The following is a 14,214-nucleotide window of genomic DNA, read 5'->3' as shown; positions in this document are numbered from 1 at the left end:
AGGGGGCAAATCGTGCAATTGTTAAATTTTTCATTTTATTGACATGTAAAATGTTGGCCCAGTAATTCCCTTCCAAACGCGCGAGTACGGTCGGGGTACTTACGCGTCTGGCCGGAGGAAATGCCGGTTTTCAGCATGCACAGCGCATGCGGGGAAAACCGGCATTTCCTGTCCTCTGAACGAAGGGGTTCAGAGGCAGAACGCGTGCGACTGTACAGGCAGCGCGTGCGCAGTAAAATTCGCCGCTTTCATTCATGCTTTCAGTGAGGTCAAGTCCTTACAACTTACACATGAAAAAAGCATGAGTACAGCTGCTCCAGAGGCTGCGGAGGAAGATATTTCTTATCGTGGAGCTTCTGAAAGGCAATATTTTTGTTTGGGAAAGGGAGGAAAGTTATTTTAAGAAATGCTGAGGTAAGTTTTAAAGTTTATTTTTGTTTTTTAAAACGGGTTTTCAGTACTGTAGGTAGAAGGATCAATTGTGGCTATGTGAATTGAATTTGCTGTGTTTATTAAATGTGAAAATGACTCCAACATTTTTAAGAAAGAAACTTTTCATCAGTAATAAGTAATTATGTATGTATGTCCGCATATATTCCTTTACGTATATGTATGTATGTTTTATATTCCTTTATTATTGCGTATGAATATGTTTTTAATTATGATTTTCCAATAAGTTACTTTCTCTGAAAGTCATAATTAAATACATACATTCATACACATAAGTAAAGGAATATATACATACACGCAAAGGAATATATACAGACATACATACATAATTACTTAAAAGAATATATTACTGATGAAAAGTTTCTAAGTAATTATGTACGTATGTCTGTATATATTCCTTTGCGTGTATGTATATATTCCTTTACTTATGTGTATGAATGTATGTATTTAATTATGACTTTCAGAGAAAGTAACTTATTGGAAAATCATAATTAAAAACATACATTCATACACAATAATAAAGGAATATAAAACATACATACATATACGTAAAGGAATATATGCAGACATACATACATAATTACTTATTACTGATGAAAAGTTTCTTTCTTAAAAGTGTTGGAAATGTTACATTACTCATTTTAGAACACTCATTCTCACATTCAATTCACACAGCCACAATTGCCCCTTCTACCCGTGAAAACCCGTTTAAAAAAAAAAAAAAAAAAAAATTTAAACTTTAAAATTTACCTCAGCATTTCTTAAAATAACTTTCCTCCCTTTCCCAAACAAAAATATTGCCTTTCAGAAGCTCCACGATAAAATATATCTTCCTCCGCAGCCTTGGAGCAACTTTACACATGCTTTTTTCAAGTGTAACTTGTAAGGACTTACCCTCACTGAATCCATGAATGAAATCGACGAAGTTCACTGCGCAAGCGCTGCCTGTGCAATCGCACGCGCTGTGCCTCTGAACCCCTTCGTTCAGAGGACTGGAAATGCCGGTTTTCCCCGCATGCGCTGTGCATGCTGAACACGGGCATTTCCTCCGGCCAGACGCGTGAGTACCCCGACCGTACTCGCGCGTTCCGAGAGGAATTACTGGGCCATTATTTCAGTGAGTGAGTGGTGAATCTATGGAACAGGCTCCCTAGGGAGTTGGTGAAGCAGATAGTGTTGATTAATTCAAATGCAAATTAGATCTTTGTTTTAGAAAATAATATTTTTCAATACACTGAGTAATTTGAGACATGACATATGGTAAGTGTAGTATGCTTGAGAGGAACAGGTGTAAGTGATTTGTATTAGTTTCGGTCTGTGATACTCAGAAACTAGAGGGTGCCTTGTTCCAAAATATATACGTTTATTACAGTTACAAAAGAAACTACAATACAAGAAGTGAAGAAGTTAAAAGTACGATGGCTACACTTATAGCATAGTCAGTTAAAGACAGATACAACCTGTTAACATCTACAAGGGTTTGAGGTGATAGATTTCGAATGGCCTTGTTACCAGTTCAACGTGTCCAGTTTCGCTCCAAGAACGTTCTAACATCAGTGCTCCAAGTCTAGGCTTATATACATTAAAACACACCCTTAGTCTTCATCTGAGATAAAACACGCACTATCTGACTGCCCAAGCCTCCCTAAAACCATCCCATAAATCAGTAGTGTAGTGGTAATGTCACTGGGCTAGTACTCCAGAGGCCTGGATTAATGATCCAGAGACATGAGTTCAAATCCCACCACGGCAGCTGGGGAATTTAAATTCAGTAAATTAAATAAATCTGGAATCAAAAGCTAGTATCAGTAATGGTAATCATGAAACTATCGGATTGTTGTAAAAACCTATCTAGTTCATTAATGTCCTTTAGGGAAGGAAATCTGCCGTCCTTACCTGGTCTGGCCTATATGTGACTCCAGACCCACAGCAATGTGGTTGATTCTTAGCTGCCCTCTGAAATGGCCCAGCAAGTCACTCAGTTGTAACTCACCGCTACGCAACACAATAATAAGAATGAAATCGGATCGACCTCGGCATCGACTACGGACACGGCAATGGCACACCCAGCCCAGTCAACCCTGCAAAGTCCTCGTCACCAACATCTGGGGACTTGTGCCAAAATTGGGAGAGCTGTCTCACAGACTAGACATAGTCATACTTACAGAATCATACCTTTCAGCCAATGTCCCAAACTCCTCCATCACCACCCACTGGCAGGACAGACCCACCAGGGGAGGTGGCACAGTCGTATAAAGTCAGGAAGGCGTGGCCCTGGGACTCCTCAACATTGACTCCAGACCCCATGAAGTCTCATGGCTTCAGGTCAAGCATGCTGGAAACCTCCTGCTGATTACCACCTCAGCTGATGAATCAGCACTCCTCCATGTTGAACACCATTTGTAAGAAGCACTGAGGGTAGCAAGGGCACAGAATGTACTCTGGGTGGGGGACTTCAATGTGGCTCGGTAGCACCACTACTGACTGAGCTGGCCGAGTCCTGAAGGACATAACTGCCAGTCTGGGCCTGCGACAGGTGGCGAGAGAGCCAACACGAGGGAAAAACTTACTTGACCTCGTCCTCACCAATCTATCTGTCCATGATAGTATTGGTAGCAGTGACCACCGCACAGTCATTGTGGAGACCAAGTCTCGTCTTCACACTGAGGACACCCTCTATCTTGTTGTGTGGCACTACCACCGTGCTAAATGGGATAGATTCAGAACAGATCTAACAGCTCAAAACTGGGCATTCATGAGGCACTGTGGGCCATCAGCAGCAGCAGAATTGTATTCCACCACAATCTGTAACCTCATGGCCCGGCGTATCCCTCACTCTACCATTACCATCAAGCCAGGGGACCAACCCTGGTTCAATAAGGAGTGTAGAAGAGCATGACAGGAGCAGCACCAGATGTACCTAAAAATGAGGTGCCAACCTGGGGAAGCTGCAACACAGGACTATATGCATGCTAAAAAGTGGAAGCAGCATGTTATAGACAGGGCTAAGCGATCCCACAATCAACGGATCAGATCAAAGCTCTGTAGTCCTGCCACATCCAGTCTTGAATGGTGGTTGACCATTAAACAACTAATGGGAGGAGGAGGGCAGCACGGTGGCATAGTGGTTAGCACTGTTGCCTCACAGCGCCAGGGACCCGGGTTCGAATCCGGCCTCGGGTGACTGTCTGTGTGGAGTTTGCACATTCTCCCCGTGTTTGCGTGGGTTTACTCCGGGTGCTCCGGTTTCCTCCCACAGTCCAAAGATGTGCGGGTTAGGTTGATTGGCCATGATAAATTGACCCTTAGTGTTAGGGGGATTAAATACGTGGGGTTACGGGGATAGGTTGGGATATGTGTTGGTGTAGGGGTTACGGGGATCGGGTGGGATATGTGTCGGTGCAGGCTCGATGGGCCGAAATGGCCTCTATCTGCACTGTGGGGTTTCTGTGATTCTGTGATTCTGAGGCTCCATGAATATCCCCATCCTCAATGATGGTGGAGCCCAGCACGTGAGTGCAAAAGATAAGGCTGAAGTGTTTGCAACCATCTTCAGCCAGAAGTGCCAAGTGGATGATCCATATCGGCCTACTCCTGAGGTCCTCGCCATCACAGAAGCCGGTCTTCAGCCAATTCGATTCACTCCACGTGATATCAAGAAACGGCTTAGCGTACTGGATACAGCAAAGGCTATGGGTCCTGGCTATCGTGCTGAAGACTTGTGCTCCAGAACTAGCCGTGCCTCTAGCCAAGCTGTCCCAGTACAGATACAACACTGGCATCTATCTGACAATGTGGAAAACAGCACAGGTATGTCCTGTCCACAAAAAGCAGGACAAATCCAACCCGGCCAATTACCGCCCCATCAGTCCACTCTCAATCATCAGCAAAGTGATGGAAAGTGTCGTCGACAGTGCTATCAAGCAGCACTTACTCACCAAAAACCTACTCACCGATGCCCAGTTTGGGTTCTGCCAAGACCTCTCGGCTCCCTACCTCATTACAGCCTTGGTTCAAACATGGACAAAAGAGCTGAATTCCAGAGGTGAGGTGACAGTGACTGCCCTTGACATCAATGCAGCATTTGACTGAGTATGGCATCAAGTAGCCCTAGTAAAACTGAAGTCAGTAGGAATCGGGGGGAAAACGCTCCACTGGCTGGAGTCATACCTAGCACAAAGGAAGATGGCTGTGGTGGTTGAAGGTCAATCATCACAGCCCCAGGACATCACTGCAGGAGTTTCTCAGGGTGGTGTCCTAGACCCAACCATCTTCAGCTGCTTCATCAATCACCTTCCCTCCAACATAAGGTCAGAAATGGGGATGTTCACTGTGTTCAGCGCCATTCACAACTCCTCAGATAATGAAGGAGTCCATGCATGCACGCAACAAGACCTGGATGATGTTCAGGCTTGGGCTGATAAGTGGCAGGTAACATTCGCGCCACAGAAGTGCCAGGCAATGACTGTCTCCAACAAGCGAGAGTCTAACCATCTCCCCTTGACATTCAACGGCATTACCATTGCCGAATCCCCCACCATCAACATCCTGGGGGGGTCACCATTGACCAGAAACTTAACTGGACCAGCCACATAAATACTGTTGCAACAAGAGCAGGTCAGAGGCTGGGTATTCTGTGGTGAGTGTCTCACCTCCTGACTCCCCAAAGCCTTTCCACCATCTACAAGGCACAAGTAAGGAATGTGATGGAATACTCTCCACTTGCCTGGATGACTGCAACTCCAACAACCTCAAGAAGCTCGACACTATCCAGGACAAAGCAGCCCACTTGCTTGGCACCCCCTCCACCACCGGCGTACCGTGGCTGCAGTGTGTACCATCTACAAGATGCACTGCAGCAACTCGCTAAGACTTCTTCGGCAGCACCTCCCAAACCCGCAACCCCTTCCACGTAGAAGGACAAAGGCAGCAGGTGCATGGGAACACCACCCCCTCCAAGTCACACACCATCCTGACTTAGTATATTGCCGATCCTTCATCATTGCTGGGTCAAAGTTCTGGAACTCCCTACCTAACAGCACTGTGGGAGTACCTTCAGCACACGCACTGCAGTGGTTAAAGAAGGTGGCGCACCACCACCTTCTCAAGGGCAATTAGGGATGGGCAATAAATGCTGGCCTTGCCTACGATGCCCACATCCCATAAACGAATAAAAAAAAAAAACAAGAATGCCTCCTTTACTTGAAATGCTCGAGGGCATGCTTGACTGGACAAGTTTTCAATCATTAGCTCCCTAATAAAACTACAGTGTTTATATAGAAAGCCTTATTCCAAAATGGAATCTTTATTTTGAAATAGAAGCCTGCAAAAGCATTTAGCTTATATATTAGCCTCATATTGAGCATAGGGAATGTGTCCACCTCAAACTTAGCCCATGGGTGCTGACCTATGTTGTAAACCATCTCCCACCATGCCTGATTTCCAAGGTTGATGACCCCTTTTTAATGTCAGCACTTCATTGTTTCATATAAATATCAGTCTTTCATATTAGGGTTTTGAAACTACAAACATAAGCCAAGAAAATGGTTTCCTTTACCATTTCTCAGTCTCAATCTCCAACAGCCCCTGGTTACCCCGCATGGCCTTATCTAAGGTTCTCATCTTGTTGGCATCATATATCTTTCTCAAACCATTTGCTCTTTTAGTCTAAGTTTCATCTGACCAATTCTACACATCATGAAAATCATAGTACATTACACAGAAAGCTACAGTGTACCATATTATCAAGAAATCATGGACTTAAAAGACTCCAGCTCTCCTTTTACTCTTATCCATCTTGTGCATAATTCTTGCTAAGTATTTTCTCCCCAGCCCTCAATTGCCCCAATTGCCGCATTAACTCAAAGGAACCCAACCCTGAATTTTAGAAATCAAAATTCTATGTTCTTTACTTCAATTTTAAGCCCTCTGATAGGTACCAGTGTGTGTAACTCTATCCTGATTGTTTCATTAATTAGCCAGTTTCTCTATGGAACATGTGTCAGTACTTGATTAAAAAGTTTCCTCGCTTTCCTGAGCCACATTAACCATTTCATGTTGTGCTGTTGTCAAGTAACTGAGAATATTTGAGACCCGTTCTTCAGTGCATCTTCACCATGCACTTCTGCATGCTAGTTCCCTCACACAAAGTTAGCATCTGCCATCCCGTATTTATTTATTTTTATTCAAAATCGTGAGTCCGTGTGAGGATATCTCTCACCACATTAACCAACCCATCCCTAAACAAACTTGTGGATCCATGCAATTATCTCTTGCCATGTTTTTGTGGATCCGTAAACCCACCATGGTACCGCCCTTGGACTATTACACAAGTCTCATACAACCCAAAAACTCGTTAACAGGTACAACAACCTAAACACATACACACATATTTTGTTCAAGAACTGCACCTCTTGCTCCACATTGGAATGCCAATGTAAGTGATTTATATTAGATGCGGTCTGTGATACACAGAGATGAGAGGGAGCCTTGTTCCAAATTATATATGTTTATTACAGGTACAAAAGAAACTACAATACAAATAAAGAAGTTAAAATACAAAGGTTATACTTATAACATAGTCAGTTAAAGACAGATATAACCTGCTAATACCTACAAGGTTTCGAGGTGATCGATCTTGAATGGTCTTGCTACCACTTGAGTGTGTCCAGTTTTGCTTCGAGAACATTCTAATATCTATGCTCTAAGTCCAGGCTTGTATACATTAAAACATACCCTTTTTCCAACTATCCTTATTCTCCGGGAGGCCTCCCATTAGTAATGTTCTTTGTCTCTCGCCTAGCAGTCATCTGTTCTATTACCTCATCTGAGCTAACACACACTATCTGACCTCCCAAACCTCCCTAAACCATCCCATAAAACATAAGATAACAACAATGCCTCCTTTACTTGGAATGCTCCAAGGATATGCTTGAATAGACAAGGTTTCAATCTTTAGCTGCCTAATTAAAACTACAATGTTTATATAGAAAGCTTTATTCTAAAATGGGGGCCTACAAAACCACTTGGTGATGTTGGGCCTATGGCTCCCAAAGCTTTCCACCACTGGGGGCTTTCCTCACCTCGTATGGACTAATTTAGATATTGATTGCCATGATTAGTCAACAACTCCATTATTGTTGTATCACGTGATTACCAGGATGGTTGAAGGCGAACTATAGGACCTCAGTCTTTTTCCATCTAGCAGTTCCTATGTTCCTCTTTGGAATTGCAATACCCCACCATGCTGCTGCCAGTTGTCCATGGGGGGGGAAAAAGTGATCAACTGGCTTGCTCTCATAAACAATGACTTGCTTTATATATCTGTGCAATGCTGATTGACTAATGTTGAAGTCCAGAGTGGCAAACCACAGTGACCCCTTTACATAAACATTTAATCCGATTGCAACCTTTATAGTCACTGGTTCCTGTGGTGGAGGTGGGCTGTAGTTTGAGTTGCAGCATATGACATAACTCATCAATGGCCTTCTTAGTGCAGCACAGTGCCTGCAAGTACTGTTCTTTTGTCAAGTGGAAGTAGTCTGTATATTCTGGTGATAGGGTACTGATAGATGAGCACTGTACACCTTCTCTATTGCCTGACGGGTCTGTTTTTATTCCAATGTTCATCTTCCTCCAGAAGACTAAGATACAAGAGTATTCCCAATGAGAGACTCTCTATGCCCTCTTTAGAATGGGGAGGAAGGGGGGTGGCCATAAAGGAGGTGCCACTGTAGAAGACGTAATGGTAGGTGGAAAAGCCGTAGTCAGTAGCGAAAAAAAATTGAAAAATGGTTCCGAAATAAGATCCCTGAAAATCTTTTGATCCGAGCAGTTATGCTGGGATGATGCCTGCTGATGCCCTCCAATGACCCTGCTGAAATTCGCGAGGGCATCTCATTTGCATGAGCAGGCAGGTGCTTGCAGCGCTAATGGCACATCTCTGACACATGCCTGTCTCATTCAGCTGGAAAATCTGGTGTATGCCTGCTTTTGATAGGAGGAGGAGGTTGCCCAGGCATCCCCAACCCCAGTCATGTACCCTTCAGCACTCTGTATAAGGGGGCCGATGAAGAAAATCAATTTTTTTCCCCATTCTTCAGGGGTCCAGGCTGCTCTGCCTGGAGGTCACCTCCCACCCGTACACCTCATCTCGCTGGGCTAATCTCGCTGGGCTAATCTCCTTCAGTACCCTGGTAGGTCCAAAATGAACTAGCTCAGCCACTGTAACAGCATTTACTTGTAAGTGACTGACTGAGATTTTACCCCTTACAAGCCAGGCCATAAATCCCTCAAGTGGCACAACAGGGTCCTTGCTGCTTCCTGGTGGGTTCCACCGGTCTCTCTCTACAGTTATGGCAGGAGTATGGCAAAACTCCTGAGGAAATTTGGGGCCAATATTTTCATAAACCCTTTTACAAGTACCTGCTGTGATGCTTTAAATGTATTTGATCCTTTTCTGTTGTGCCTAACAATGGTGGATATTATATTTTTAAATTTATGTCCAATGTTAGTGAGGCAATAAAAGGGACATAGGACATAGGGACAGGATTTGGCCATTCAGCCCCTCGAGCCTGTTCCGTCATTCAATGGGATCACAGCTGATCTGTATCCTAACTCCATCCACCCACCTTGGCTCCGTATCCCTTAATACCCTTAGCTAGCAAAAAATTATCGATCTCCGGTTTAAAATAATTAATTGAGCTAGCATCTACTGCTTTTTGTGGGAGAGAGTTCCATGCTTCAGCCACCCTTTGCGAGATGAAGTGATTCCTAACTTCTCTCCTGAATGGCACAACTCTGATTTTAAGGTTATGTCCTCTTGAGATGACACAAAGCTGGGTGGGAGGGTGTGCTGTGAGGAGGATGTCGTGAAACTCCAGTACGATTTGGACAGGTTGGGTGATTGGGCAGAAACATGGCAAATGCACTATAATGTGGATAAATGTGAGGTTATCCACTTTGGTGGCAAAAACAGGAAGGCAGATTATTATTTGAATGGCAATAGATTGGGAGAAGGGGAAGTGCAAAGAGACCTGGGTGTTCTTGTGCACTAGTCGCTGAAGGTAAGCATGCAGGTGCAGCAGGCGGTTAAGAAGGCAAATGGTATGTTGGCCTTCGTAGGGAGAGGGTTTGAGTACAGGAACAAGGATGTCTTGCTGCAGTTGTACAGGGCCTTGGTGAGACCGCACCTTGAGTATTGTGTGCAGTTTTGGTCACCTTATCTGAGGAAGGACGTTCTTGCCATGGAAGGAGTGCAGCGAAGATTCACCAGGCTGCTACCTGGGATGGCAGGAATGACGTATGAGGAGAGATTGTGTCGATTGGGCTTATACTCACTGGAGTTTAGAAGATTGAGAGGGGATCTCATCGAAACCTATAAAATTCTGTCAGGCCTGGACAGACTAGATGCAGGAAGGATGTTTCCGATGGCCGGGGAGTCCAGAACCAGGGGTCATAGTCTAAGGATAAGGGGTAAGTCGTTTAGGACAGAGATGAGGAGGAATTTCTTCACCCAGTGAGTGGTGAACCTGTGGAATTCTCTACCACAGAAGGCAGTAGAGGCCAATTCATTAAATTTATTCAAGAAGGAGTTAGATATATTTCTTGAGGCTAAAGGGATCAAGGGATATGGGGAGAAAGTAGGGACCGGGTACTGAATTTGGATGATCAGCCATGATCTCACTGAATGGCGGAGCAGGCTCAAGGGGCCGAATGGCCTACTCCTGCTCCTATCTTCTATGTTTCTATGTTTGTCCTAGACTCCCCTACTAGCAGAAAAAGTTTCTCTCTATCTAACCTATCAAATTCTAAAAGCCTCAATCAAATCACCCCTTAAACTTCTAAATTCCAGAGAATACAAACCCTGTTTATGTATTCTCACCTCATAATCTAACCCTTGGAGCCCTGGTACCAATTCTGGGCACCATACTTTAGGAAGGATGTCAAGGCCTTAGAGAGGGTGCAGAAAAGATTGACTAGATTTGTACCAGGGATGAGGGACTTCAGTTATGTGGAGAAACTGGGGTTGTTCTCCTTGGAGCAGAGAAGGTTAAGAGGAGATTAAAAAGGTAAGGGTGGAGGTGGGGTGGGGGGTGCTTTGCAATAACTAGAACAACATTTATATAGTGCTTTTAATGTGGAAGAAATGTCCCGAGGCACTTCATGAGGTACAAAGAAAAATGAGCACTGTGCTAAAGAAAGAAACATTGGGAGGGGCGACCAAGAGGTTCGTCAAAGCGATTTGCTTTAAGGGTCTTCTAGGAAGAGGGGTAGGTAGGGAAGTGGAAGGGTTTATGAGGGAATTTCAGAACTTCAGGTTCCGGGTGACTGAAGGCAAGGTCTCTAAGGGGAAGGGAAGGGGGAATGTATAAGGGGTCAGAGTCAGACCGTTTTATGTTGTTATCAAAGTTGAAAGTTTCATCCATTGCCTTGAAAGGCTGAGAAGAATCTAAAAAACGTGATTATTGCTGAATCATTACAGATTGCGACTACTAAAACTATTGATGTTAATTCAGTTCACTCACACTATCAGCAGCGGAGAGTCAGTGCTCTGACGTAGTCATCAGCACCGCTTAAACAAAAGTTAATAGTAATGGAAGGAACAAAGCAAAGGAAGTTTATCCTAATTTTAATAGCTCATTTGTTAAAAGGGTTCTGTCTTTAAAGGTATTGTATCCAGACAAGTTGTTTGGAGTCTGGTGTTTCCATTAGGAGTCTGGAGTAGCTATTTCTACTAAATACAAGAATGACAGAATAATGAACAAGAATTTCTATTCTGTTTTTCTTTCCTGAAGGAGGTCCGTTCAATTGATTATCAATAGCCCACCAATAATTATTCTTTTTATCTGAGGCTGGACAGCGAGTGTCAGTTCTTGAACCCTGGGAGGCATCAGATTTGAGCCTTATGCTGCCCTCACCCAATCTGTGCAAGAGCACTTTCCAGCAGCCTTTATTAGGCAGCCAATAGGAGTGGGAGTCTTGCAGATTTTTTCCCTGGATTAGGCGCTGGTCAGTGCTGGAGCACCCATAGCATCCCAGGAGAGATCAGCAGACTCGGCATAGAACAGTTGTTGAACTTAGACTTTCCTGTTCTGTGTAGCTCAATGTTGCATTATACGGTGTGTGTTACATTGGCATTGGAGAAAGCCAACAAGAAGTTTTAAATTAAGCTGCAAGATCAAAATGTTGAATATGAAATTGGGTAAAATGTTACATTTTAATGCCATTTGAAACAAAAAATTAAAATGTTATACCAATAATTGTAACTTTAAATTTGATTTACGTTCACAGTTTCATGTTTGGGGAGTTAACAGACAAAGAAACAACTGAAAAAGTACAACAGACATTTGAAAACTACGAGATAAATTCATTTGAAATCCTTATGTACAAAAAGAACAGTAAGTATAAACATTTTGTTCAGAATTCATTTATTGTGACACCAAAAGATTGTAATATAGATGTAGTTGCAGTGGAAATATAGACAATGCATGATTAAGAAATGGATACTTTGGTTTTAGGCTGAATAATCAATTTTTTTCATTGAAAAATACGTTACAAGATAACCATAACTAGAAAGAAATCAGCCTCCTATCCTATTTAGTCACCAAGCTACAGCAGGGCAGAATTTACCGATGTTTCACTGACCTGGGTTTAGTGAAAGAGCCAAAGCTACTTTTGCATCAATATAAAACAATTCCAGATTTGTATCAGTGTACAAGTGAGTGTAGTTTGGGAATCAGTGTCCCATCTGATTGATGAGTGCACTGAAGTCAAGCAGTGTGATATTCCCTTCAGGTAGTCGTATTCCAATGGTGGGCTTCCCAGTGGGTGGAATATAACTCCATCATGCATGCAACTTTCTCCTGGAAGAAAGAGGGAGTGTGTTAATGAGAGTTTTGTGAGGTGTTTGGAGTGTGGCTGTTATGCTGTAACAGCTAACAGTCTGTATGTGAGTTGTGGGCAAGTGAGGGTTGCAATAGTGGTGAGTGTGTGAGCATAAGGAGAAGGAGGTTTTGTGAAGTGTGGGGCAGTGATTGAAGAATAGTGGGGGACGGGCGTCTTGTGAGTGCTGTCAATGTTGGAATTAATGAGGCTGTAAGTGATGCAGCTGTGAGCAGAAAGTATGAGGGAAGTCTTCTTACTTTAACAACTCTAGTCAGATCATTGCAATTTTTACAGCATTGCAGCCATGTCCTTGGTACAGTGCTCCTGGCATTGTCATACTCAGCGATTTCTTCCCACTGTCTACACTGTGCCCTGGGTGAAGAGGATATCCTGCTTCGTCTCCCCTGCCTGTACCAAGGCCTCCAGTGCAGCATCGGAGAACCTTGATGTCAGCTCGCTCCCTCCTTCAGTCAGTGGTTCAACAACTTCTTCCTGGGTGTCTAGCCAGAATGCACCTCCCCTTTAAGAAGTGCTGGCTGCCTTTCAGTAGAGTCATGATCACTGATATCTACTTTCCCGATAGGTGTACAGCCAACGAGTAGTGCAGGCAGCATGGATATTGTGTGCTGCCTGCATGCATGTTAACTGGCATGGACAGTGTGGTGTATGTAACCTGTTCCACCTTAAGAGAACTACCTTAAGAGATGTACTACTTTCTCTTGGCTGCTGTATACTGTAATACCGGTGGTGACCACACCGGTATATAAACGTTGTGTAGGGATTTGCTGGGCAGCTCAGCCCTGACCTCCGAATAGTAAAGACCTGTTAAAAGTTATTCTTGTGGTCTGTGTCCAGTAATTTATAATAAGCATAACTGGGACACACAGACTCAACAGTGGCGACGAGTCCGATCTTACCCTGCGGCAGTGTTACATGCAAGGCAGCTTCGTCCTCAGAACGGGCGTCGAGAAGAGGCATCCGCCCTCATCATCCTGCTGAGCACCATCGCACGGGAGGCATCGAGAACCCGGGCTAAAAAGAAAAATTCTGACCACGAAGCCCTCCATCAGCGACAGGCAGTGATCATCCCTTCTACCACGGTGGTGGGTAAGCCGATCAGCGACACGAGCAGAAAGTTGGCCGCGTTGACTGTGGAGTGGGGGAGGGAAAACGGAGGAAAAAGGGCGGAGAACTCGACCACGGCCGGTGAAAAGGGCCGGGCTGCAATCGAGGCCGAGAGGCGCAGCGACTGGGGCAGCTTAAGGCACGAGAGCCGCGGAGAACCCAAACGCAGCCGGTGTAAAGGACCGGGCTGCATGCGGGGCTGAGAGGCGCAACAGCAGGGGAAGCGTGAATGCCCACGGGAACCGCGGGGGAGTAAAAGCAGCGTCGGGGAATTGAGAACCGCTGGGGAGGCGAGAACGGCAGCAGCACGGCAATCGCCATTGCAGCCAGCGGGGGAAGAAGGCAAACGCGGGAATCCGCCATTGTAGTCGGCGGGGGAAGAAGACGAGTGCGGGAAAGACTGCCAAGCGCGGGAAGCCGCCATTTTAGTAGGCGGGGGAAGAAGACAAGCGCGGGAAGCCGCCATTTTGAGAAAAAGAAAAATGTAAAAACTTGCAAGGATGCCTAAACATGGGAACATTAATACCTTTGATAGCGATATCGAAGATTGGACCACGTATGCAGAACGCATGGAAGTTTATTGTAAAGCAAATAAGGTACCAGATGATGAGAAAGCACTAACCTTATTAAGCTCAATGGGTGCGAAGGCATACGGGCTATTGAAGCACCTTCTATCACCAGGTAAACCGGCCGATCAGACTTTCGCGAATATTGTTACTGTCCTGAAAAATCATTTAAACCCCACGCCGCTGA

The 14,214-nt window shown here is 44.5% G+C and overlaps 1 protein-coding gene across 1 annotated transcript in view; it reads left to right on the top strand.

The window, feature by feature from the left end:
• The window catches only part of kcnh1a (potassium voltage-gated channel, subfamily H (eag-related), member 1a), a 393,064-nt gene that overhangs the window by 53,377 nt on the left and 325,473 nt on the right, over nt 1-14,214 (top strand). Inside the window, exon 3 of the mRNA XM_085980872.1 lies at nt 11,743-11,849. Within this exon, the coding sequence (XP_085836998.1) occupies nt 11,743-11,849 (107 nt within the window). The remainder of the gene's footprint in view (nt 1-11,742; nt 11,850-14,214) is intronic.

The sequence above is a fragment of the Somniosus microcephalus genome, chromosome 3 (genome assembly GCF_052327205.1).
Source record: "Somniosus microcephalus isolate GS21.2 chromosome 3, FLI_Smic_1.0, whole genome shotgun sequence".
Classification (NCBI taxonomy): Eukaryota; Metazoa; Chordata; class Chondrichthyes; order Squaliformes; family Somniosidae; genus Somniosus; species Somniosus microcephalus.
Note: the sequence above shows the minus strand (reverse complement) of the source record. Positions and strands in the feature narration are given on the sequence as shown.